General features: G+C 41.5%; 1 protein-coding gene across 1 annotated transcript in view; it reads left to right on the top strand.

Moving 5' to 3' along the window:
- Nucleotides 1-26555, top strand: part of Lrrc6 (leucine rich repeat containing 6) — a 114821-nt gene that overhangs the window by 6246 nt on the left and 82020 nt on the right. The window contains exons 2-4 of the mRNA XM_021183663.1: nucleotides 4201-4368; nucleotides 10845-10922; nucleotides 21603-21775. Coding sequence (XP_021039322.1) covers nucleotides 4201-4368; nucleotides 10845-10922; nucleotides 21603-21775 — 419 coding nt within the window. The remainder of the gene's footprint in view (nucleotides 1-4200; nucleotides 4369-10844; nucleotides 10923-21602; nucleotides 21776-26555) is intronic.

Below are 26555 nucleotides of genomic sequence, written 5' to 3'. Positions count from 1 at the left end.
CGATGATATTGTGGGAGATGCAGCCAGAGAAGAATTTTCTGGTGCCAGTAGTCCATCCTCTCAGCCTCCAGGGCTGGAGAAGGGTGTGAGGCAGCAGATCTGGAGGAGGCAGTGATACTGTTAGCAACCAGGTTACCCGAGTGGGCTATGTAGGTAGGTGCTCACGGGTCAAGTGATACTTAAGATACTGCCAGGATTCTCATGCACACATTTGACTTGACCATGGGTAGCAACTATCAGTGTTCCAACTAGTTGGGTTATGTATTCATGTATACATCAAGCTAAGCCTCAATCAGAAGGTGCGAACCAGATAAGTAATGGCTCACCAAGATATACACCAAACTGCTAAACGAAGTACGAGCTCCTTCCCTGAGAAGTATACTTTCATACAACCCAAAGGCTATATTGAATAGAACTCTTCAGTCTCCATGGGAGCCTTTGCTGGAGTGTAGAGGCTCAGGGGGAAAGCTGGTCTTCTGGTTCACGTCTCACTTCTCTTTCTTCCCTGTCTACATCCCTGATTCTTCTTCCATGCTATTTTCACTCTAGCCTATGCATCCAAGTCATTCCTGTATCTAGCAAACAGGTGCTCCTTGAAAACTGTGGGTGTCAGAGCCACAAACCCTGTGGCATAGTCTGTTTTGTAAATGATCCCCGGGAAGTGGCTAGTGTGGAGCAGATATGGGACTCCTTAGGTAGCAAATGTTATTGTTCCCTCTCGAGGCATGGTCTAAAGAAACGGCATAACTTCTAGATGTGAACATTTTCTTGGTTCATGGGCTCCAGGCCTAATAACAACATGGCCTCCAACAACCCATTTCCCCCACCCCCCCACCCCAAACCCTGTGTGTTTCTAGGTCACAGATATACCCATTAGGCACTTGAGAGTCTTGTCTGTTCTGGTGAATAATACCCACATCACCTTAAAATAGCTCTAGTAATATTGGCTATGCCTCTCAAACTGGAACATAAGTTGCATGCGTTCTAAGAGAATTTTTGTAGATTACAGATAGAGGTGATGGTTTTAGTTTATACAGTTGATTTGTTATATTCTCAGGTTGGCCATCGCTACTTATGCATTGTCAGTTGTTTTCAGGTACTGAATGGCTAATTAAATGTTCCATCAGTCACATGCCTAGTGGCAGATGCCCCAGGTTTAACCCTACCAGGAAAGACAAAAACAAAAACAAAATACACAGAAACAAACAAAATAACCCAACTTTGTGTGTGTGTGTGTATGTGTGTGTGTGTGTTTATGGCTGTCAGGAGAGTAATTTTAATATCCCTTTTTAATGTTTGGTTACTAGGAAATTTTTTTTGTTGCTGTTGTTTATTTTTCTGCATCTTTTCTTAAATAGTTTGTGAAGGCTGGCCTATAAATGAGTAGAGACATTCCAGGCACAGCAAAGGGATCCCAGCAAGTCAGAGCTTGTCAGGCTACCCCTTTAGGCTCCTTTGCAATCCTTTTGGCCTGTCTTTCCCAGGACTGGGTTTGCAGCTGCCTCTGTGGCCCTTAGAGCAGCAGGAACATTCATCGTGTGTAGTGTTATAACCTCTCTACTTGCATTCCCCATGTTCTGCTAAGGAAGTGTCATCTAAGGCCACTCTGCCTCCTCCCACTGGAAGGTGCAGAGAGTTCAGCACACTGCAAAACAGAAGTCGAGTTCATACATGTTTTTATATTTTAAAAAGACAAGAAAATCTGTCTTTCAGAATATGGCATGGACACATGCCAGCTGATAGTGCCATGTGACCTTGTCTTAGCTGGACAAGGCCACATATTTAGGAGCCCATTGAATGTCCAGGGGCTCCTACTTGTTTAAGTAGAAGATAGTGCCACACAGCCATTAAAAATAAGTGCTCTGCTAAATTCAATTTACTCTTTCTATAACTTGATAAAATTTCCTTTAGATTGCAACAGTACATACAAAGCCGGGTGTACTATGGAATACCCACACAAAGAAAGACATTTTAATGTCATGTATATAACTAAGTTACTCTCAATCCAAACATTTCTTGACACACGAATGCAAAGGTATCTAGGAACTTGGGAAGGATGGACTTCATGGTCCCATTTCAGAAACAAGGACAAACCAACAGGTGTCCCAGGGTTGTAAGAGAGCTTGTTTACCTGTGTCTGTTGAAGTTAAGTTCAGGTTCTGCTTCCCAACTCCATGCTCCCAGAAGTAAGACACAGACTCAAATTATATTTATAAATACCTTGGCCATATAGCTAGGCTCTACTCTGACTAGACCATAACTAAAGATACCCATTTATTTTAACGTACATTTTGCCGCATGGCTAGTTACCTGTGCTCAGGTACCCTGTTTCCATGCATTTATCTCCTCACCTCCTTTTTGGGTCCCCTCCCTGCCTCCTCTCCCAGAATTCTTTGTCCTGCCAGCCCAGATGAAGCATAGTAAGTAATAGAAGAGTGGATTTTAATAGCATTGAGGGTAGATATCTGCCAAGCTCTTATGCTGTTTAAGGCTTATTGCAAATAATAAAAGTTGTGTGTCTTTTATCTGGGATTGGGCATCTCCTACTATCAAAAAGATTTCACACACTCCACAAAATTCCATTTGTTTTTCTTGGCAGTAAAACTTTTAATAGTTGAGGTTGTAGATCTTAGCATGTGGCAGAAGTACTAATCCCTGAAGCAGACCCCTGTTGAATACTTACAAGGATAAGTATTTTGTCCCTGTGACATAATAAAGGTGTTATCTTTTCTAGTTCTCTCAGATGCTAGCATTGGGTGGCTGGAGTAAGGAACTTGTCTCTTCCTATGTTTTGTTGTGTCGGACAAGGCAGTTGCTTCTCATAGAGCATCCCCATCATTTTGGAGAAACTTAATCTCAGCTGGTTTTATTTGTTTGCACCTCTGTAGTTCATAGCCTCTCTTAAATCTTTACCACAGAACATCCTGTGTGAACTATACTCTACCCAGATGCATCAACCCTTCATGATTTAGTGTGAAATGAGAAACTGCTGGTATTTATCTATTATAAGATTAAAAAGTTGGTGGATGCATGCAACCATACTACAATTGAAAAATTTGTAATTTTTCATGTGTACCCAAAAGATAAAGCTTCCAAGTAAATGGTAGGCTTCATTTAGCTTATTCATTTGTCACTTCAAAGAAAATCATCTTAATTAGGTTACTATATGTGGTATTTTAAGCAATGATCTTGTAAGATTTTGAGAAGTACGTTTTAACATGGTCTGCCACTGAGCAGTTGAATAGTTAGGGAAGACAAGACCTGAATAATTAGGGAAACTCTAGGCTTTGGTTCCTTTCCAGATGAGGGTAAATAATACCTCTAATTACCACTACTTTAAACCATTTAAAGGATTCAGGTTAGTGCCTGGCACCTGATAGATGACAGTACATAAGTCTTCATTACATACCGGGATTGACAGGAATCATTTAATACATTTTATTAAAATGAGAGGTTCAAATCAAACGCATTTTTACTCACACAGGAAATGCAGAATGTTTCAATCATTGTTGCATTTTTGCTTCCAGCCCACCTTATAAATATGATTCGTGATTTCACTCCTGGCTCCAAGAGTGGACCACAGCCTCTTGGTACCATCACCATTATAGTCCCCAGACCTGAGTCTTGGTGGTAGTCACTGCTTCACATCATTTTTGCTAGAGAATGGGAACTCCTTCTCATTTTTGCTCTTCTTATAAGCAGTTATCCGGGATCTTGGTTGTTCTTTTCTTTCTATGAAGTTCTAAATAAGCAGTTATTGGTTAAGTGACCAGTGGCCTTTCTTTGACCTTTATCAGTGAGATTGTGATCTAGCTGCTCTCTCTGTATTAGGTCCATTAGTAGATCTTATCCAGTTTGGTCTGGAACCACCAGGAGAACCTATATTCATGTCCTTACAGCTGTCAACTGTCAAGTCCTCCTCCATCTATGCAGCAAAACAAACACAGATATTAAACATGCAAAGACAAATGAGACTGAAGGCTTTATTGTGTCTCTTTTCTTTGCCTCACATGATGGCTCTGCACAGACCCCATGAGGTGGGCAGCAAGCAGGATTTGTCTGAACTCTCTCTGTCTGAGAACTACTTGGGCCTGAAGAATTGACGCTTGGCTGCAAAGAAACTCCAGCATGTTAATAACATAATAACCCGACACAGAACAATGGGAATGGGAATATAATATGCTGCAAAATTTCTTTCAGTCACAGAAGATCTTATTAGACGGAATGCTGAGCACAATGACTGTGTAATTTTTTCCCTGGAGGAACTCTCCTTGCATCAGCAAGAAATAGAAAGGCTAGAACATATTGACAAATGGTGCCGGGACTTAAAAATTCTCTATCTTCAAAATAACCTCATTGGAAAAATTGGTAAGTCTCATTTCTCATTTGTTTTTTTTTGTTGTTGTTGTTTTTGTTTTGTTTTGTTTTGTTTTTTAAGATTTGAGGGGGAGAACTTTGAAAAACAACTGAATAAGAAGGCCATGGGAAAAAGACACCACCACCTCTCAGTAGCTGTTTGCAGAATATTCCCCAGGCCTTCCTGTGTGTAGTTGGCCCTGGCATCCAGAGGGATGCTGTTATGGAATTGGAAGCAGAGTTTAGTGTGAGGCACCCATAATCTCCTACCAGTTTTCAAAGTGGGTGGATATGAGTCATGCATTTTCCATAGCTATATATCTCTCTGCAAAACTGGTAAGATCATGTGGGATTTAAAATTCTTATCATATATGTATACCAATACTTTTTTGTTGTTGTTGGTTTAAAAAGTTACAGATGCCCAAATTTGTAAGCAACCAAGAGATCCTCCAGACAACTATGCTATACCATGAAATGGAGTGTTATTCACAGCTTAAAAGAAATGACTACTGAGGCATGAAAACACAGAAAAGAGTCCTCAGTGTACATAACCAAGAGCAACCAATATGCAAAAGCAAAGCCTACGTGAGTCTAACTGATATTCAGGGAAAGGCAGAAGTATAAAAACCACAAAAGATCAGTGCTTTCCAGGAGCTACTAGTAATGAACAATGAATAGTCAGAGCATGTAGGACAATGTGGATACATGTTTGTTTGACAAGGTACACAGAATGTATACCAAGAGTAGCAGATCTCAACCTGTGAGTTGTGACCCCATTGGTAAACTCTCATCTCCAAAAATATTAACATTATGATTCATAACAGTAGCAAAATGACTGTTATGAAGTAGCGAAAAAATAATTTTATGGTTGGAAGTCACGACATGGACATGAGGAACTGTATGAAAAGATCACAGCATTAGGAAGGTTGAGACACACTGACCAAGAATAAGAATAATAAGAATAAGTGTATGGGTGATGATATGTCAAATTAGGCTTATCAGTTTTGATGAGTCTATCACCTTGGGATAAGATATTAATAGCATTGGGGACCAGCAGTTGGGGTTGTGCAGGGAAATAATTGGGTATTTAAGAGCTGTACATTCTGTTCAGTTTTTCTATGACGATAAATCTGCTCTCAGAAGTCAGTATGTATTTTTAAATGTCTGTCAGATTACCACACACTATGTTAGCCAGTTATGCCACAGTGCTAAGTACCAGGTATTGTGATCAGTTTGGTGCGTTAAGATGGTTTTAGTTTGGAATGGAATTGACAGGTAAGTGCAGAAGTCATGAGGGAAAAAAGATCAAACTATTAGTATTGTATCTGATGATCTTAGTTCCTTTTCTATTACTGTGAATGCAATTTATAGAAGGAAGAGTGCATTGAGAGCTAGCTTATAGTTTCAGAGGGTTCATTACCATCACTGCAAAGTCATAGCAACAGACAGGCAGGCATGGCACAGTAGGTAAGAGCTTACATGTTGAGACAATAACTACAAGGCCAAGAGACACACACTGGCAAATGCATGGACTTTTCCAGGGTTGGTGGTGGCGGATATTTTCTTTATTTACATTTCAAATGTTTTCCCCTCTCCAGGTCTCCCCTTTGGAAACTCCCTATCCCATCCTCTCTCCCCTGCCTCTATGAGCGTGCTCCCCCATCCACCCACTCCTGTCTTCCCACCTGGCATTTCCCTACACTGGGGCATTGAACACCCTCAGGCCCTAGGGTCTCTCCTCCCACTGATGACCAACAAGGTCATCCTCTGCCACATATCTGGCCAGCACCATGGGTAGGCATGGACTTTTGAAATCTTAAAGTCCACTCCCAATGACACACTCCTCTGACAAGGCCATGCCTCCTCCAAGACGGCCATCCCTCCATCAAGGCCACACCTCTTTATCCTTCTACTCTTCCCAAACAGTTCCACCGACTGGGGTCCAACCATTCAAACATGTGAGCTAATGGGGACCATTCTTATTCAATCCATTACACCGATAAAGTTCTAGCAGAACATAACATACACTATTAAGTAGATAGACTTGCTAATACGACCCTCAGGCAAATCTTTAATTATTGGGCAAGCTGAGCAGCCACAGGTTTCCCCTGACCAACTAGGTTCAAGTTTTATGGCAGGAGGAAGCTAGATTATATGTTCTCTGGCAGGGACATCCTAGAAAAAGGGAAGGAAGGAAGGAAGGAAGGAAGGAAGGAAGGAAGGAAGGGAGGGAGGGAGGGAGGGAGGGAGGGAGGGAGAGACTGTGTATAACCAGTTTCTTCTCCCAATTTACCCATTGAATAAATTGATTTTTCCTGTCCCCTGCATCCCTAATAATGAGTCCTAATAATGTATCCTAATAATGCATCCTAATAATGCATCAAGAGGCATACAATGGGGTTATGCAACCATAAGGGAACAAATGGTGAGTCACTTCTTAAAGCAACTCTGCCTGAATGGTAAAAGCACGAATGGGCTCTGGCATCAAGTAGACTTGTCTGTGAACCCTTCCTCTGTTCCTTATTTGTGATCTGTGTGAAAATAACTAAGTCGGTTAAGCTGACCAAGACTGCGTTGGCTTATTTATAAAATAGTGCTGACAGCACTTATTGTAGCAAGGGATATAGTATGGCATAAGATGGGTGTGAGGATTATTGTGCTTACAATGAATTAAGTGTTCAGTAGTGAAAGCTGCCAAGCTATATGTGCCATTACTTAGCCCAGGCTGTCCTGGTTAGCCAACTGAAGCCAAAGGCAGAGGGGAAAAGTGAATAGTACTGGAGGACTGGATGGAATGAGTTGGAATAGAGAGAGTGCCACCTCTGGAGTCCAGGAGTCAGTGTTGAGGTGATAGTTAACTTTTCATGGATGTGCAGAGGTTCTCAACAGGAGGCACTTAGCCATGGCTGGAGATATTTTGATTACCATAGGAGTTTGTGTGTGTGTATGTGTGTGTGTGTCTGTGTGTGTGTTGGAGATGTATGTTACAGGTCCCACCTTAGCAGAAGCCAGGAATACTACTACAAGACAAGAATTATCCAGCTCAAAATGCTAACATTACCAAGGCCGAGAAAGCCTGGTAGCATGCTGTGGATAATTGAAAATTTGCTAGAAGATTATAAAAAGCCCAGATCTGCATCATTTGGGGAAGATTTAGTAAAACTATATATTTCTTCAGATAAATATTCTTGGTGTCTTTTGCTTTACCAGGAACTGGAAACTCTGGCAAACTGTTCAATTAAAAAGGCGGTTAGATAAAACCACCAGCTTTTATTCATGGGCACTTTGCAGAACGGTGCTAATTGTACAGATCTCAAAAGAGTTCCCAAAATTTTAATCTCCACAGCTGGGTCCATCACAATTACTAATTAACAGCATAGTATTTCAGGCCTTTTCAGGGCTGTGAGAAAGCTTAAATTTTGGCTTCCGAAGTATTCTTAAATTAAACACTCTTTTAAATTCTAATAATGGGATTTTTCAATGCTGCTCCACCCATGGGCATTTAGGCATGTGTTTTGCAAGTGAAAGTGCTTCTCTAGGATCCACACATGCTGTCCTACCATTGAAGTAGAAGTTTGCAAAGCAACTGCCTTTCCTAGAGCTCCCTGGCTCACTCAGTGGGACAGATGGGCGGTGGGAGGAAGGCTCTGCTCAGCAATGAAGCAAGTGTGAGCTAAGGACCATCTGGGAACCTACCAGAGTGCAGAGCCTGGGTGTGGGGTAGCCACCAGGGATCTGCTCTCCCAACATCTCTCCTGTGGGCATTTTAAAGATGAGGGAGTGGGGGGAGTGGACATTGATGCACAAGCCTCTTTTACCTGAATAGATATTTGGTAAACAAGAAGTCTGTGGGCCTGCTTGTGGCATTTTGGGACACGGGCTGCCACAGTGGTTTGGGCTTGAGCTCTCAAACTTTCTTATGGCCTGCTAGAGAGGGCACTTATAGAATCTTTGCCCATCTTCTAGCCACTTTGTTCCCTGTCTCTTGGGAATTTAACTGAGGAAATTCTACTTGTACAACTCTTATATTGATTTCCACTGGGTGATTCCAGCATTTGAGGGCCATGCAAATAACAGAAGTGAGGAAAGGAGTTCTTGGCAAGCCAGGTATCCCAGTGTGGGGTGGCAATTCAAAGAGGAATGACTATTTTTGTTCAGGATGTAGATGAGACACTCTGCCTTTCCTGATCGCTGGCACACAGAAACCTCCAAATGTGTTGATGACTGAGTACTCAGCTGCCCTTAGAGACCCTTTTGTAAACACTAGTACCACTTGAGTAATTTAATCTCTAAGAGAAGCTTAATTTGTCCTCAGATTCTCATTTTAAAAATGAGTGGACTTGCCAGGCAGTGGTGGCCAGAAAATCTATAGTATATTAAATCTTTATTTAAAAAAAAAAAGGCTGGGCATGGTGGCACATGCCTTTAATCCCAGCACTTGGGAGGCAGAGGCAGGTGGATTTCTGAGTTCAAGGCCAGCCTGGTCTACAGAGTGAGTTCCAGGACAGNTTGGGAGGCAGAGGCAGGTGGATTTCTGAGTTCAAGGCCAGCCTGGTCTACAGAGTGAGTTCCAGGACAGCCAGAGATACACAGACAAATCCTGTCTCAAAAAAAAAAAAAAAAAAAAGTGGACTCAAAGCACTGAGAACTAAGTATTGTTCTCATATATTCAAGGCTATATATGTAATTTTAGATGAACTCTGAATAGTGCTTAATGCAATGATAGTAAGCCATGCTTGCTATTCATAATATTTCAGAGGACCTGGGAGAGCAGCATTGCTTAGGTGAGTCAGGGATACCATCTTTCTTTTTTGCCTCAAATAATTCTTCTTTTAAGAGAAAGTGTAATGATTCAGTGCACAGCTCTAGAATCTAATTATTTTGACTCTACCGTTTAATCTCAGACATGTGCATTAACTCTATTGGCATATGAATGTATACACACACACACACACACACACACACACCACACACACACACACACACACACCACACACACACACACACACACCACACACACACACACACACACACACACACACACACACACACACCACACACACACACACACACACACAGCCTGTGAGCTAGCTCAGGGGGTAAGATGCTTGCCTCCAAGCCTGATGACCTGGGTTCAACTTCCAGGATATACATGGTGGAAGGAGAGGTCTGACTCCCACAAGTTGTCTTCTGATGCCCACACACATCCTGTGACACATTCATCCATACCCATATATTTCCACACAATACATAAACGTAATTAAATGGCTTTTAAAATCTAATATAGGTGAAATACCTAGAATATGATATGGTAAATACCAAATAGTCAGCTGTGTCTTATTATCAACTATTTTAAAAACAGCAATTCATTCAACAGCAGTTCTTTGTCTAGCTCATACTTGTTTTGTGTGAATGGCCTTTCAGATTTATTTTAAAAAGATGCATAATCTCATGGCAGGTTCATTTTAGCTTTAAGTTAAGGAAAGCTTACTTCTCATGGCTGTCCACCTATAGGACGAGATAAAGAGGACTCCAAGGGCAGTGGGTCCCTTTTCTCTGTTCCATCATCACAGAGTAAACTTTATTTACAGCTGGTTCCTTTATGACCAAGTAGAATGACTAAAGGGGATAGCAGTTATATCCTTGTTATCCTCTTGTAGTAAAGATATATACAGTCCCAAAGCAGAGAGCATGGAGTTTTTGCCTGACTTTGAATACTTGTGGTGTGTGTCCCTTTCTTTAGTACAAGGCTTCCAGGAAATGATGCCGGCTGGTTGACTTAAGCCTAAGTACTGAGCAGGTGTTACTGAGTCCTGTACACTAGCGAGCTTGCCTAAACGTAGGCCAGTGGCATTGGAGATGGATAGGGACATGTGCAAACATTAGTACCCTGAAGAAGAAGGGAGGAAGAGAGGAAAGCTTTGTAGGCGACCTTGTGTCTGTTGTATAGTTCTGTCTAGTTTTCTGTCAACTTGACACAAGTTTGAGACATTTGGGAAGGGGAAACCTCAATTGAGAAAATTTTCCCACCAGATTGGCCTGTGGGCAATACTGTCTTGCATTTTCTTGGTTGATGATTGATGTGTGAGAGGGCCTAGATCACTGTGTGTGGTGCCTCCCCTGGGCTGGGAGACCTGGATGATGTAGGATATCATGCTAAGCAAGTCATGTGGAACAGCACGATAAGCAGCACTCCTTCCATGCCTCCTCAGCTCCCGCTTACAGTTTCATGCCTTGAGAGTTCCTCCTGCCCTGATTTTCTCCAGTGCTAGATTGTTATCAGGTGGTGTAAGAAGAAACAAACCCTTTCCTCCCCAAGTTGCTTTTTGTCAAGGTGATTTCTCACAGCAGTGGAAAGCGTGACTAAGACCATAAAGATAGGAAAAGCCACTAGCCACATGCAATCTTTTGCTTCTCTGTATCATTTTCATGACAAGTTATAAAATAATATTATTGAAGGCCAATTAATTATATTATTTGTATTACAGAAAATGTTAGCAAACTGAAGAAACTTGAATATTTGAACTTAGCATTGAACAACATTGAAAGAATTGAAAACTTGGAAGGTAAGAAATTTCCTGGTTTCCATGGAGTAAATAAAAACTTTAAAGTACCTTTGTGAGGTAGTGTAGATACAAAGGGGCTACCTTAAAATTATATTTTACATAAATCTTTTTTTCCTTTTTTAAAAATTCTTAATTCTTTAAATTTATTATTTTTTACATAAATCTTGATCATTTTAGTTCTTATAAAACTTCAAACAGTAAAGTGATATGTAAATTCAAAGCCAGAAATGTTTTATCCCTTCCTCGGTTGGTCTCCTTACCAAAGGTAGCTGCAATTGACATCTTGAATATGTTACATGTGTTTCACTTTAGTTTTGCTTCCTATCAATCAGATCATATTGTACATCTCATCCTTAACATTTTTGACAGTGTGTGTGTGTGTGAGAGAGAGAGAGAGAGAGAGAGGTAGTGAGAGGGGGAGAGAGTGAGAGGGGGAGAAGGAGAGGAAGAAGAGAGAGGAGAGGGAAAGAGGAAGAGGAAGAGGAAGAGGAAGAGGAAGAGAGAATATATCTGGATGTCACAAAACAACTTGTAGAAGTTAGTTTTGTTCCACATTATGGCGATGGACTCCGGGGAATCTAACTCATGTTTGGCAGCAGCTGCTGAGCTCTCACTCTGGTCCTTATAAATAATATTTTGAAAGTTAATTTCTTCCTGGAAATCACCTCAATATCTTATTATGCAAAAACAGGGACTGGAGGCTGCATAATGACGTAAATACACAGGGATGTGCCAAGCATTTGTCTGCAGATGGACATTTGAGGATTCCAGTGCTTTGCTAAAATGAACTGGCGACAGCGCACCCTTCTTCAGCCGCTCTGTGCATTTTCCATCTGCCTCCCCTCCTGGGGTTTTATTTAGACTTGAAATTCCTCGGCTTCAATATGCAGATTTTGGACTATCCTGCCAATTTCTTTTTCTTCTGAAAGATTGTATCAGCTCCTCCTTGTACCTGCTGGTCCTCATGAGTGTCATTTCTGTATGGCTTAGAAAATGCCTCCCCAACACTGAAACGTACTCAGGAGCACTGAGCCACTTGGCACTGATTGCTTTCGTTATTGGCTATGCTTGTGAAAAGTTCTTTCTCCTCAGGTGAATTCTAAGGTGTTTCCTATCTTTTGTCCAGTTTTTCTATTGATTTTCCATTTTGGGAAGTATACTCTTATACATTCTGGATACTAAACCATCGTCATGTGGTACAGATATTTTCCATTGATACACCACTCTTCTGTGTATTTCAGTTACGATACTAGGATGCAGATGTTTTATTCTCTAATACACTAAACTTCATCAATCTCTTCTCTTGTAGTTCCTAAATATGGTTTATTTTGTATTAAGTTCTACTTTCAACATCTTAATTTTTCACACATATCTTCTCCAATCCATTTCAAATTTACCATGTAAACTGTATCAAAAGACACTCAAAATTTTCTCAAAATGTATCATGGTTGAAACACTCTTTAAAATTGAAATATAAATTACATACCATAAAATTCACCACTGTGAATGCACAGTCCAGCAGTTTTGGTACACTTGTATGTTCTAGAACATATTCATCATTAAAAAAAAAAAATGCCGTCTTGTTCGGTACTTACTGTACTCGTGCCCCTCCTTACCCACAAATGGCAGCTCGAGATCACCTCTTTCCCCATATTTCTGAACACAACCCAAATGGAGCAGCAGTGAGTGTGGTCTCTTGTGTCTGACTTCCTCCTTTAAGGCACAGTGACTCCTCCACACTGCAGCATGTCTCAGTACGTCCTTTCCTTTCATGGGTAAATAATACTGCACACCATAGAGACACCACATCTTGTGTTTGTTGGTCGATTGGCACACGGAATGAATGCTTCACCTTTGTAGCTATCAAGAATTCTTATGCTGATGGCTCAATGGGTAAAGTATTTGCCCTCAAACAGAAGGACCCACGTTTGGATTTCTAACACCCACTATATATTTTTAATCATCTTTTTTATTTTTTAATTACATTATTTATTGACATTTCAGTCATTACCCACCCCTTTTGGTTCCCCTTTTCACAGTTCCTCATCCCATTTCTCTCCACCCCCCCCAGCCTCCAAGAGAATGCTCCCTTCACCACTAGGCCTCCCCACTTCCCTGGGGCCTCAAGTCTCTTGAAGATTAAGCACATCATCTCCACTGAGGCCAGACCAGGCAGACCTCTGCTATATATGTACTAGGGGCCTCAGCCCGGCCCATGTATGCTCCTGGTTGGTGGCTCAGTCTCTGGGAGTTCCCTGAGGTCTGGGTTAGTTGAGTCTGATGGTCTTCCTATGGGGTTGCCCTACCCTTCAGCTTCTTCAATCCTTCCCCTAATTCAACCATAGGGGTTCTGACTTCAGTTCAGTGGTTGGGTCTAAGTATCTGCATCTGTCTCAGTCAGCTGCTAGTTTTAGGAAAGATTCCTGCTAGTAATATGCTTGTCCTATTATGGCTCCTGACAGTAGAGGAGCAGCCATGCCAGGCTCCTGTCTGTATGAACATCATAACATCAGCAATAGTGTGAGGCTTTAGTGTCCACTCCCTTAAGATGGATCCCAAATTGGGATCCCTCAATCTATTCTCCACTTTAGACAGGAAAAAATTCTGGGTCAGAAATTTTGACTATAAGTTGGTAACCCAGTCCCTCTACTTGAAGACTTGTCTATCTGGAGGTGGAGTCTTTGAGTTCCTTCTCTCTAATGTTGGCATTTTGGCTAAGTGACCTCCATAGAGCTCTGAGAGTTTCTCTCTCCTCTCTGGTCTCTAGTACTTTCCAGAGGGTCCTCCCACCTCCCACCCCTTGAGGCTGCTTATTTTCACTCATTCTTCTGGCCCTCTGGGCTTCTCTCCTGCCCTCCCCATACCTGACCCTATTCACCCTTTCCCCTCCCCCTCTTTGTTGCATCACAGGAATTAAAATTCATATCTTATTTTAGGACAGTCTAGATCCAGTTAATGCTAAGTTAATTTCAACAGTAGACAAGACCTTGCTATTGTGTTCATGCTGCTGTCTTTCCCTTTTGCTGTAGTTACCACAAATCACTTCTTTATATATTACTTACCCATCAGTACAGATTTATGATGACTGATTTTTATAGTCATTTAAAAATAAGCTAGGAGAGAAAAGTACCAAAAAAGTGAGTTTATATGACTTTTGCATTTACTCACATAGTGGCTTCTATTGAGGATCCTTTTTGTAATATTTGAATTTGAAGATGCTAAAGAACAGGTTTGGAAGGATCAGAACTATCATGAACACATGCGTTTTCATGACTTTAACTCTTTGTTGCATTATCTCCTTCTGGGCCGAAGATACATCGCTGCAGATACTCAGTTTTTGTTTACTTGTTAAAAAAATTTTTTGAAGTTTCCCAGATAAAGAATTCTTGACATTTTTCCTTACTCCCTACTTCCTTTTTTCTTTTTTCCTCCTATCTTATTTTCAGATATCATTTCTTTCTTCATTGTCTTTCTGTAATCATTTCTCTTCCTCATAACCCCGTGCCTATTAATTGGGTGTGGTTATACTCATTGGAACTCCCATGCCTCCTAAGCTGCATGTCTATTTAAACTAGTCTGTCTTTTTATTCGGCAGTCTGAGACATCGCACCAGATTTAAATCCCAGAATAATTATGTTAATTCTTTCTCATTCTAGAATTCATTTCATTTTCAATTAACTCTGATTTGGCCACAATTTCCACCTTCTCACTCCCTCCTGCACCGATCGCTGCTTTTCTGTGGTGCGATTGTTGTTGGATGGATAATATCATCTAACATATTTTTTTTTATGTAGTTAGAACTCTGATTTTAATATCTCCCATTCCCTGGATGCCTTTTCTTGATCGCCACTCTCTCTTAGGGGCTATTTTATTGGGGGTAGTTAGTTTGGTGTCACACAGCAAACACAGAGAGTCTTGTGTGTCCAGTGGCTGGTATGGGCTCACAGCTGTGAGGTGGTTTCCCTGGCCAACCTCTCCTGTGTGTGGCAGGGCTGTGTGCCCTGTGAGTGGGTGGAACGCGTTGACTGTCAGTCTTGCTGCAGAGTGAGGGGCGGGGAGCTGAGGCAGGCAAGCTGCTCTGCCACCCAACTCCCATCTGTCAATAGCTAAAACAGGGAGGGGTTCACTTGGGACAGGGGTTTTAGTCTCTTTGCCTCCCCATGCAGAAAGAGTAATCTCAGTGACATACCCACAGTCATAAGTACACATTGTTCCTTTTGAATCCCTATCCTCAAAACCTGGAAATTGCCAGCATCAAAGCCCCAAATTCAGGATCAGTACTGAGATTCAGAGCTCTATCACTATCTTCCTGTTTTGGAAGAGTAGTCAGTCACTACTGGTGTACACGGCAGCTCTGTCACTGTTAGCTTGTGGCCAAAAGGAATGGCAGCATTCACTCAGCACGTAAGTTCATGATAATACATTTTAATGTAATTGTCAGAAAGTTAATGACCCCCCTCCCTGTTTTGGGCTATCCAGGACTTGTTTTTGTTGAGAAGCTCTTGCTGGTCCGGGACTTCCCTTTTAACAAACGTTCTGATAATTTACCACTAGAGGGCAGCATCGTTGCTATTGTGGTTTGAACTTTGCAAATTACAGTCACAGCTGTGTGCCTCTAACCTTTGTCTGGGCAGGTGCTCCCTTCTGTACTGTGCCTCCCAGCCCTAAGGGGAACTGGGTACAGGCTAGTTTGGGGACATGCATATCAAGATTAGAAGTGTGTAGGGGGACCATAAAGAGAAAAGGGACTCTTTCTTTCTTTCTTTCTTTCTTTCTTTCTTTCTTTCTTTCTTTCTTTCTTTCTTTTCTTTTCTTTTTTCCCTTTTTTTGCTGGCATGCATGTACTTTTGGTTTGATTTGAAGGGCTATATGTGAGAGAAGAGGACGATGGATGGATGATTCAGTCCCTCTGCTACAGTAAATCTCAGTCTTATCTTAAAAAGGGAATGGCGCCCCCTTCTTTTCCTAGATGGCAAAGAAGAAGAGGAGGAGGAGGAAGAGGAAGAGGAGGAGGAGGAAGAAGAGGAAGAGGAGGAGGAGGGAGAGGAGGAGGAGGAGGGAGAGGAGGAGGGGGAGGAGGATAGGGAAAGCAAAACAAAGAAACCTGTCTCTATCTTTCTTCCCCCTCTTCTCTGTTCTCTGTTTAGGATTCACCAGGGTAGAATGAGGTCCCTGCTGTTCCTCTCCCAGAACAATCTTGCCCTAACCTGGAGGGGAGGGAAGGGCACTAAGTGTTTGTGACCAGTAGATGGGCCAGTTTACTACTGATAGACTTTTTTAGGATAGAAAGCAAAGGGTGGAGGAGAGAATGATTGCCTTGGCACAGAAGGGTTGGTCAAGTTTGGCCACCTTGGGACATGCTCATCGGTGACATGAAAAACATGGTGTAATATTTTTTTACATTTAGACCACATCTAAGCAAAGTGAAAACTTGTTTTTGTTTTAACCATTATGAACACATAGAGAGTCCTGAGATTTTCATTCTTAAAACCATAGCAAAACCCCAAACCATGACATTTTCATCTTGCTGGCATCTTGTGAATCAGGCTTTTCTTACATGAAAGAAAAATAGCATTAAATGTTTTGCCGAGCTTCCCAAGGTAAATGTAATATTAGTGTCAGCACAATGCATGGTTCTCACCTCGCAGGTAGCAAGAGATTATTTATTCTGAGTCAAGTAGGAGGGCCAGGGCCTATAAATAACCTAGAATGTGTCCCCCAGATCATGTGTCTATAGTGAAAGTGTCCATGAGCTCCCATGTCACTGCATAAAGTCATGTACCAGATGTATTATGGGGACATCAGGTCAGTGGGTTACAGCAAAGCAGAGAGAACCACGTTGCAGGTTCTGATGCTGTCTGGCGTCCAAGTTGCTGGAAGCTCATGATCTGCTAATTTCATACGTTCTGAAGGTTTTTGCTTGGTAGTTGGAAGGACACTGGATCAGACATAGAAGATGAGTGCTAAATGGCCCTGAAGGGACTAAAGATAGCTGAAGGCAATCAGCCTTAGTGTCTACAGCATTCCAGGTCCCCACAGTCATGAGGTACTAATCCGTCAAACAGCAGCAATCAATACAAGTGCATCTATTCCCTGGGGAGCTCAGTTTACAGTTGTCCTGGTAGGCAAGCATCACATTTAGAAGCCAGATGTGCTATGTCCCATGTACTGGGAACACTTGTCCTTAGGATGATAGCATTGCATCTGAGTGGCCAGGACAGCCTAAGAGCTTGTCCTCCTGGGTGAGCAGGACTTCTGTAGACCACCTCAAAGATCAGAACTCAGAACATGACCAGTGAGTGCTCATGTTGACCGTGACTATTTACTTATACTCTCCTCTTGCCCTTTATCCCATTCTCTTGTTAAAATTTAAAGCTCTGGCAGTACCCTAAGGTTAAACTTGGAGTTGTTGGTTCTTTCCATTTGCCCCTAACAACACAGCCACATTGATGGAACCCTCTCTCTGTGCCCGTCACCGTTATCCATCTCTATTGTTTGGGGACCAGGGGCTGATCAGAAACTGTTGATGCTGTTGGAGCTGGGACTTTTGGCCTTAAACTCATGTTAGTTTATGAAGTAGAGTCTAGGTTAATTTTACATGAGAGCTCACTTATTCTTTGATCCAATTTTAATCATACCCTTCCATGGGTGACTTTATCATGAAAATATATAATTTAATACACACATATGTAATATGTAGAAACAAATATACTGCTAAACCAAGATTATAGAACATTCATGTTTAAACCTAAAGATAAAACAAACCAAGTTTATTGTCCTAAAAAAGACTGTCCCTTTCCACCATTGTGGATTCAAGATCAGTCCAGCCTAGGCCACTCCTGGCTTGGTGGTGACAAATGCTGTTATTTAGGTAGACAAATATGTGTTGCATGAGAGCTTTATCTTAAGAACTTTAACATGATGATGATGGTGGTGGTGGCTGTGGTAGTGATGGTGGTGATGAAGATGATGGTCACAATGATAATGATGACAATAGTGATGAAGATGATGAGGATAAAAATGAAATTTGTAAAGCAGTAACACGGACAGAGATTCTCATATGCCAGCTCAGAAATGCTTTTCAGGAAAGCAGAGCTAAGTTCAAGTCTCAACTCAGCCACTCAAGAGCTATGAGAACACTGGTATGCTCTTGCTTCATACACTTTAGAGTTCCAATTCCTTCATGTGGCAAAGAAACAAACTAAAGGAAGCTATGTCTCAATAGACAATCCCGTCCCGTGGTTGTGTAAGTCAGAATTTCAGGGCACATGGCTGATGGTTCCTGTCTTACTTCTATATCAGCTAAAACTCTGATAGGTCAGTGAATTCTTGTAGCCAGGGTTTTCATTTGGACTCTGAGTATCCTAGTGTTCCAAGAGCAGGCCTTAGTGTATGTTTTCTGTATTCCAACTTGAACATAAAAATTGTACATACATTAGAAGTACCATGTCATACTTTATTCATGTGTACAGTGTATGCATTAGTGAGCACCCCATACTCAGGGACACTCAGGATTACTTCACGATGGCTCCAGTCTATCTCTTAGGAAGTCTCTCAGATATGGCCAGGTACAGGAAGAGGGGACAGAACTAGCTGCCAGCTTCCATGATGAAAGCAACCTCACAGAGCCAAGTGTCACCATTAGCAATCTGACCTTAAATAGCAGTTATCATAATCTTTTTCTTATAGGCACAGTGTTGGGATTAAATAAGGCACTACCATATAGGTTATAAGCACATTTTATGCCTGTAAAGAATTTGATATCTTTTCAGTTATATGTTATATTCATGTGTGTACTCCTATATGTATGTGGTTTCATATGTACATGGAGGTCAAAGGACACTATCAAATACTCTCCTCTATTGATCTTTATTGAGACAGGCATTTTTATTAAATTTAGAGCTTACTCTTTTGTTAGCTAGACCAACTGGCCAGTAAGACCACACAATCCTCCTGCCTCCACTGACCCAGCACTGTGGCTGCAGGCATGCATTCATGGTGATGCCTAGCTTTGTATATGGGTCCTGGGGATTCAAAACACAGGTCCCTCCCACTGTTTCCTCAGTCCTTTAATGTTTTCATTAAAATACAGTAGTTATAAAAATAGTTTTGCTGTGGCATTTTAATAGATGCATTTAGCACATGTTGACTATCTTCTTCTCTTGTAGTAGGAGATCAGAGAAAAACACAGAAACTGTGTCTTAGTTTTCCGTCATTTTCATACATTTTTCTTCTATTCATATATATTAAATATCAGATATTGTCATATTGGCAATTTTTGAAATAACAATTCACTAAGACCACTTCTGTTATCACTTCACGTTGCTTGTTTTTCCATCAGTCCTTGGACACTGCCACAGCACATGAAATCTTAAAACTTAGAGTTAAATCTTAGTTTCTTCACCTTGAGCATCAGGTCCCCATGTCCTGATACAGCTTCCATAACCCTCATTCTTAATGCTTTGGTAATAGTGGGATGAAAAGATAAAACTGTGTTTGGTTAGCCAGTTTTACATAGTTGTGTGTGTGTGTGCGTGTGTGTGAGTGTGCGTGTGCGCATGCGTGTGTGCATGCATACACATGTATATGTGTGCAAGTGTTCATCTATATGTGCTTGTGTGGAGGTAAAAGGTAAGCATCCAGTGTTTTCCTGCTTTTCCTCCCCTCCCCTCCCCTCCCCTCCTCTTCTCTTCTCTTCTCTTTTCATTTATCTCTATCTCTATATCTCTATTTGAAATGAGGTCTTACATTGAATCCAGGACTTGACATTTAGGCTAAACTGGGTGCCTACTGAGACTTCAGGATCTACCCATTTTTACCCTATCTCCAGTAATGGGATCATAATTGAGTACTGTAGTGCCCAGACTTCATGTGTGTTCTGGGGATGTGGATTCAGATCCTCATGTCTCCGCATCCATAGTTACCCACTTTCAGACACTAAGCATGAAGCTAGTTTCATGTTCGTGCCAACATATTTTATGCCATGGATATACTGGGTATGGCATCAATCTAACAGTAACAGTCATCTGTCTGTTACGAACTGTTGTGTGGCTCTGAAAGACTCTGATCTATACTTAGCTTTGTCAGTGTTCTTCCCTATCCTTGGAGACCCATTATCTCTAAAGTTGTGTTTTTCTTAGTTTTCATCTGGCCAACTAACAAATCTCTCTGGTGTCCAACCTGCGCCATCATGCACTACCCCTCCCATACCTCCATCATTGTCTTTACTCCTTCCCTCTCTTTCTTCTGCCATTGCCTTCCTCCACAAACATGTCTTAACCCTTTGCTTCCTTTTATTCATGTATGTAATAAGCCAATCTGTTTTAAACACAATTTCCCATTGTCCATGGAGCTCAGATAATAACAGAAGAAGATAAGTTATAAGTATTGAATTACATTACAAGAAAATATCAGAAAGGACAAAAGTCATACAGAGAATTTAAACATCAGAGAATATCTAAATGTCACAAAAAGAAGCAAAGGACAGTCAGTATCTAATTTTTCATTCTACATTATATTTCCCCGAATTTTATATTTGAGTTAATAAGCAACTGATGGGACTATATTAAGAAATCATGTGAACATCCTGTCCCTTATCATGACTTTAAGTTGGTTTTAATATAGTCAGTAATGATCCTGCAGTTCCATTATTGCACATTCATTGGATGATATTCAACTTTAATCAAGAACCTCACCTTCTGCACATACTTGCTCATTATTTCTTATGTCTGCTTTTTAGTTTGATGTTCACATTGTTCCAGGCGTGGCCAGAGCAGTTCTTGCAAACAGACCAACTTGTCAGTAGGTGCTCTTCACAGTTTCTGAACACTTTCCTGCTTTGTGGCATGTCAAGGTGTTGAGTTCTCTCTGTCATCGATCTACTTTTCCTTCTTTCTCCCTTCCACACATTCTTGTTTTGAATGGGTTTAGAAGATTACTTTTATACTTGATGTAAAAGTAAGAACCAAAGTTACAGTGCTCATAGTAGGTTTCATAGATAGAGATCTAGGAGAAAATTTGGGAGGAGGGATGTTATTCTTATCAGTGATGTAGCCACTGATAAGCTGCCTATTTAAAAGACCTCCTGCCCAGGACAAGGTGGAGTCAAGACTTGAGACCAAGGAAAGGTGATGGAGGAAGGAAAATCATCATGTAGTAATTAAGTTCCACTATGTAATTTTGAGAAATGGGATAACACTCACCAAATGGAACAAGGTTGCAGAGCTATGAACCTATCTGAGTCAAGGTCATTTTGCTGATGTGGCCACCAGAAAACAACAGAGAAATGGTGAAATCAAAGGCATGGGGTGTGGAGGGACTGTAGAAGTTTGGCGGACTAAGTTTACATAGGGCTGGGATGCACTGGCGGCATGGATTTAATTTTCAGAGACTGAAGGCTGTCGAGTTGGGCCGTGTCATCCACACAAACATAATTAAATCACAAGGAAAGACAGCCTTTACTGAACTAAGCCTACAGGGACTGCCATGTAAATCAGATTAGCCTTCCTCTAGTTCAGCAACAACTAGAAAGAGTTCAGAAGGAGGCATATGTAGGCACATCTAAGGAATGCCTATTGTGTTCTGGTATCAGAGAGTCCATTGAAGCAATCAGGTACTGTACAAATTTATTACTACTGTCACCTTTGCCTCTTTTTTCTTCTTCTCTTTTCTCCTTAATAGGATGTGAGTGGCTGACAAAACTTGACTTGACTGTAAATTTCATTGGAGAACTGAGCAGCGTTAAAACCCTGACACACAATATTCATCTGAAGGAGCTGTTCCTCATGGGTAACCCATGTGCTGACTTTGATGGCTACAGGCAGTTTGTGGTGGTGACCTTACAACAGTTAAAGGTATGCTCAGAGTAAAGTTGTGAAAGATGAGGGAGATAAAAGGAGATACATAGAAAGATGAGAAGAAACAACCACAAGAATTACTGGTTTCTTCATGGAATTGTTGGGCAAAAATTGCTGCTTCAGCAACTAGAATATTCTAGAGAGTAAAGTTGCATTATTTGATGTTGTTTTGAAGCTTTATCAGATCTTTAAAAGGTAAGTCAATGATTTCTCTACTGTCTCATCAAAATGCTGAGTGTAACCATTTTCTGACCAGTTGAGTCATCCGTTGAAGTATGCCCTGTGCAGTCACTGACACTCACCGCTACAGTCCCAGAATTGAGAGATGGAGAAGAAACAGAAGGATTGCAGCAAGGCTAGTTTGGTCTAAACAGTGAGCTCCAAGCCACCCAGGCCTGTACAATGAGACCTGCTGAAAAGCAGCAAAAATAACCAGGCAATCAATCCACAGTAAACGGATTGCCAGACCCCATCCTCAAGACTTCTGAGCAGGGTCTGAGTGACATGGAGCATAAGATTTACACATCTAACAAGCCCATTGGTGATACTTCAGGACACTCACCTGAGGAGCACTGTTCTGTTCTGTTCTGTTCTGTTCTGTTCTGTTCTGTTCTGTGCTGTGCTGTGCTGTTCTGTTCTGTGCTGTTCTGTGTGTCTAGCATAAGCAGTTGCTTTCATGTTTCACCTCTGTTCTCATATCAGAACAATAGATTGCTGACATGGAATATACCAGGGTTTCGTGTTCTCATCAAATAGCGGGTCATTTCTTCAGCGGCTGGGTATCTTGAATCTTGTTCACTCCTGATACTACAAGGAGATAGTGTTTAGATCTCATCCCAAGCATGCAAGACTGCCTCCCGGGGCCAGGGGTCAGTCATGAACCTAAGTAGTTTTTAATCTGAACTTTTGACTTATATTCAGGGGTTCCATGTCCCCCCCCCCCGCTTTTCAGTTTTAATTAATTCAATTGAACAGCTCACAAAACTCTAAGCACTTTCTTATATTTATTTTTTTATTATGAAGGATAATCCAAAGGACCCAGCTAAAGAGATGCACAGGTGTGATATGGGAGAGGGAACTGGGAAATCTAATGCCCAATCGGAACATGCTGCTTCCCAGAGATCTGCGTGTGGCCAGTTACAAGGAACTCCTTTGAATGCTACCTTTTGGTTTTATGGTACCATTATGGCATACAGTCTGTTGAGACTCTTCCCCTTTCCTCCTTCAAAGGATAAGGAGCAGGAAGCCTCTGGAACGAGGAGAGTCTTATGATGGACTTAAGAAGTCAGGTGTGTGTGTGTGTGTGTGTAAAAGCCTGAGAACAATTCCAGGGCCATCATCAGGAACACCCACCATTCCATCACTTTTGAGGCCAGGTGTCTCATTGGGCTGAAGCTCATCAATAAGGCTAGACAGGTTGGTCAGTGCAACCCAGGGATTTTCCTGCTTCTCCTTCCCTAAATGCTGGGAGTAAGCAAGTCTGGCATTTTTATGTGAACTCTAGGGATCAGATCCGTGTCTCTATGCTTGTGAGACAAGGCACTATACCAACTGAGCCAGCTACACAGCTCTAGAGAAGTGTGCTATGCTTTCCTAAACACAGGGGACATTGTAGTTTTTTTCTATGACTCACTTTGAGGAAGGGATTATAAGTCAGAGACAGTGGTTAAAACCAAATTGTATATCATAATACAGTCATATTTTGCCATCATATTCCCAAAATCTAATAATTTTAGAACTAATATTATTTGGAATAATTTTAAACCTAATATTTAGTAAAATATGATTCCAGAGAAAGTATAAAACTGAGACTAGTAAAAGGGAAACTATTAGTTTTCATACAAGTTCAAAGTTCTTGGTCCATATGTGGCTCTAGGCTTTTGTTAACAAGAATATGGGCAGATATTGGGTTTGTGGCATCCATTGGCTTAGTTCCCAGAGGCGTTTGTTCCTTTATCTTCAGTGTTTTCTGTGGTTGAGAAATTGCTGGCTGCTAGATTCTAGACCTTGTCATATAAAATTTCCTAGCCTATGCAAATGAGTTGGATAATTGAACCTAGAATAAGAGGTAAATCATTTTAACACATAAGCTAGGCGATCGTCATTGCACAAGGTCTTCCTAGGAAAATGAGCAGTGTGAGGCAGAACTTGCTGAAAGTGGAGCCTAGAGATGGAGGCTGTGAGTCATTAGCCTGAAGGAATGAATCAGGGTTAGACTGGAACCGCAGGGTCACCACAGCTGGGCTTGCCCATGCTGCTGTGCCCAGGGCAGAGTTAGGAGATGTCGCTATGTACTAAAAATGGCCACGGGTAGTGCAAAGTACTCTGGGAATGATGCCTTGGATGTCCTGGACCCACACAGGAGACAGTGAAGCACATTAGAGGTAGGACGTTGGGGCTCACAGAATTGCCCCTCCTTGATTGTTTGGCCTGACACACCTGGCAATTGGAACACTAGGACCCTGCACTCCCTGTGTCTGACTCTGAGCCTCCACTCTCCAACACACACACACACACACACACACACACACACACACACACACTCACACACTGCTGCTGCTGCTCTGAGTTAATGTAAACCATCGGGTCGAGTCTTTCAGGAGACAGTCCACTCAGGTTTTACATCAGTGCCTGTGAAAAGTAGTGCCAGTAAATGTGCTTACTGATACTGCAAAATGAAGCAAACCACTTTGAAATCTTAGGTACCGTTCCACCGAGACTCTGTAAGGCTTGTCTGAAAGGGACAGTGGCGGTAGATGTGTTGATTTTCTAGGCTTGCTGTGTGAAGTGCACAATCTACCTGGGACTTAAATGATAGATTTATCCCATCGCATGTCCCATAGCTCTGAAAAACAAATGGTCCAGGTGAAGTTGCAGCAAAAGAGGGTGAGGTGGGTCCCTCTCACGTCCTCGAGGGAGAGTCTAGGTCTATCTCCTAACTAATATATCAGCTGGCAGTGCTTGGCATTCTCTGACTCATGCTCTCACTGCTCTGACCTCTGCCCCAGTTTTCTTAGTGTGTTCTTAGGCCTCTGTTCCTTCCCATGGCATTCTTCTTATAATGACACCAGTTATACAGTATTGCCCACACCACTCCAATATGTTTTTTTTCCCCAAAATGAATTATACCTACAATATCCCTGTGTCTTCCTAAGAGTCAGGTTTTGAGGTCCTGGTGTTAACACTTCAACTCAGCCTCTCAAAACAGAGGCAGTACAAAGAGAGAAAATCTTTTGCAAGAGTTCTCCCCCTCCCCCCTGGTCTGCAGCACTATAGTTAGTGAGTGGCAGTGACCTTGATAGCACACAGCACAGTGTTACTTGCTGTCCCACCCATTAGCTGCAGGCCTTTTGGGTTAGTTTTCTCATGTCTAGATGGATGATGGTTGTTCCTATAGAGGATCTCAATGAAGCCCCGAGGCAAGCTCAGTTGCTTTCCTCTGCATGCACAGTTATCCTCAGTAAGCACAAGCGCACAGTTATCCCCAGTAAGTATGGACACACGCAGTTACCAGCAGTAAGTGTGGACCCAGGTATATTTATCAAGAAGCATGGACCTGTGCACAGGCATCATCACTAAGCATGAACACACTGCTGTCCCAGCTTCAGGGACCCTGCCTGGAGGGAAGTGAGGAAATACTAAAGTTTCCATTGTCCTTGTTCTTCTTGACAAGTTTAGAAGGGTTCATTTGAACTTGGAGAAAATGTAAGCCAATTTTGAATCATGCCTACCAGGAATCTTCAAACAAATGAGGTCCAGTATGAGGTCTCTAGTCTGGAATGTAATAGAGGGATCTCTTGTAATGCTCTTAGGATCAGTATGTCTGAGTAAAGAAAACTTTAAAACATTTATAAAGACTTTGTAAATCAAATAGGCAAATGTGCTCCAGCTATAACCAAGAACAGCACGTTACTTCCAAAGTTCATCAGAATCCTAGATTAAAGAATTCTATTTAGCCAGACTCTCCAGGTCTAATCCAATAATAGATAGCCCATATTTACATTTATATTTTATGACCTCCTTTACATAAATATACTAACATTTATTTGAAAACTTACATGATGTGCTTCAGAAATTTATTTTATTTATGCCATGATCGTATTCATTTTCCACACTTCATTAAACCTCAACTCTAGCATGAACTGAGTCACTTTTGGAAGTTGTGCCACAACTGCTTCTTACCTTAAGTGATAGACGCAGCTGGAGGTGAACTGACTAACATGCCCTCAGTCTTCATGGAAGGATGCTAGAAAAAAATCAGTCTCTGAAGTGTCTGGTAACTTCTAATATATCTTAGTCCAAATAGCATGTAATATTTCTCAAGGTATATATTATGATACTCGCTTTAAAGATAGGTTTCCAAGCTAAATATTAGATGAAAGCCAGAAATTAATACATCTTAAAATTAAAGATAGAGAAAATCAAATATCTAACTAGCAGTGTTTTTCTTTTTTACCTTGGCTGCCCGGAATCTCAAAACTAAACCTCCAGATGCACAGCAGCTGCACGAGTCTCATGAAAGCATGTTTCCTAATCTCTTTATTAGCATTTTGATGTGTAATATGACTTATCCCAGTAGTTAGAACTCTTATGCTTTACTAAACTTGTATTTCATTAAATGCAGTTTGCAATATCCTGTTTCAGCAGATTAACACAAATTTAGTGCCTTAAAACAAAACAAATTCACTTTAGTGTTCTGAAAGTCAGAGGTCAGAAATGGTTCCCTGGGCAGAAATCTAAGTGTTGGTGGGCTATTAGTCATGGGGGGGGGGGGGGG

The sequence above is a fragment of the Mus caroli genome, chromosome 15, assembly GCF_900094665.2.
Source record: "Mus caroli chromosome 15, CAROLI_EIJ_v1.1, whole genome shotgun sequence".
In the NCBI taxonomy this organism is placed as follows: domain Eukaryota; kingdom Metazoa; phylum Chordata; class Mammalia; order Rodentia; family Muridae; genus Mus; species Mus caroli.
This window is presented reverse-complemented; position numbering and strand designations above follow the sequence as displayed.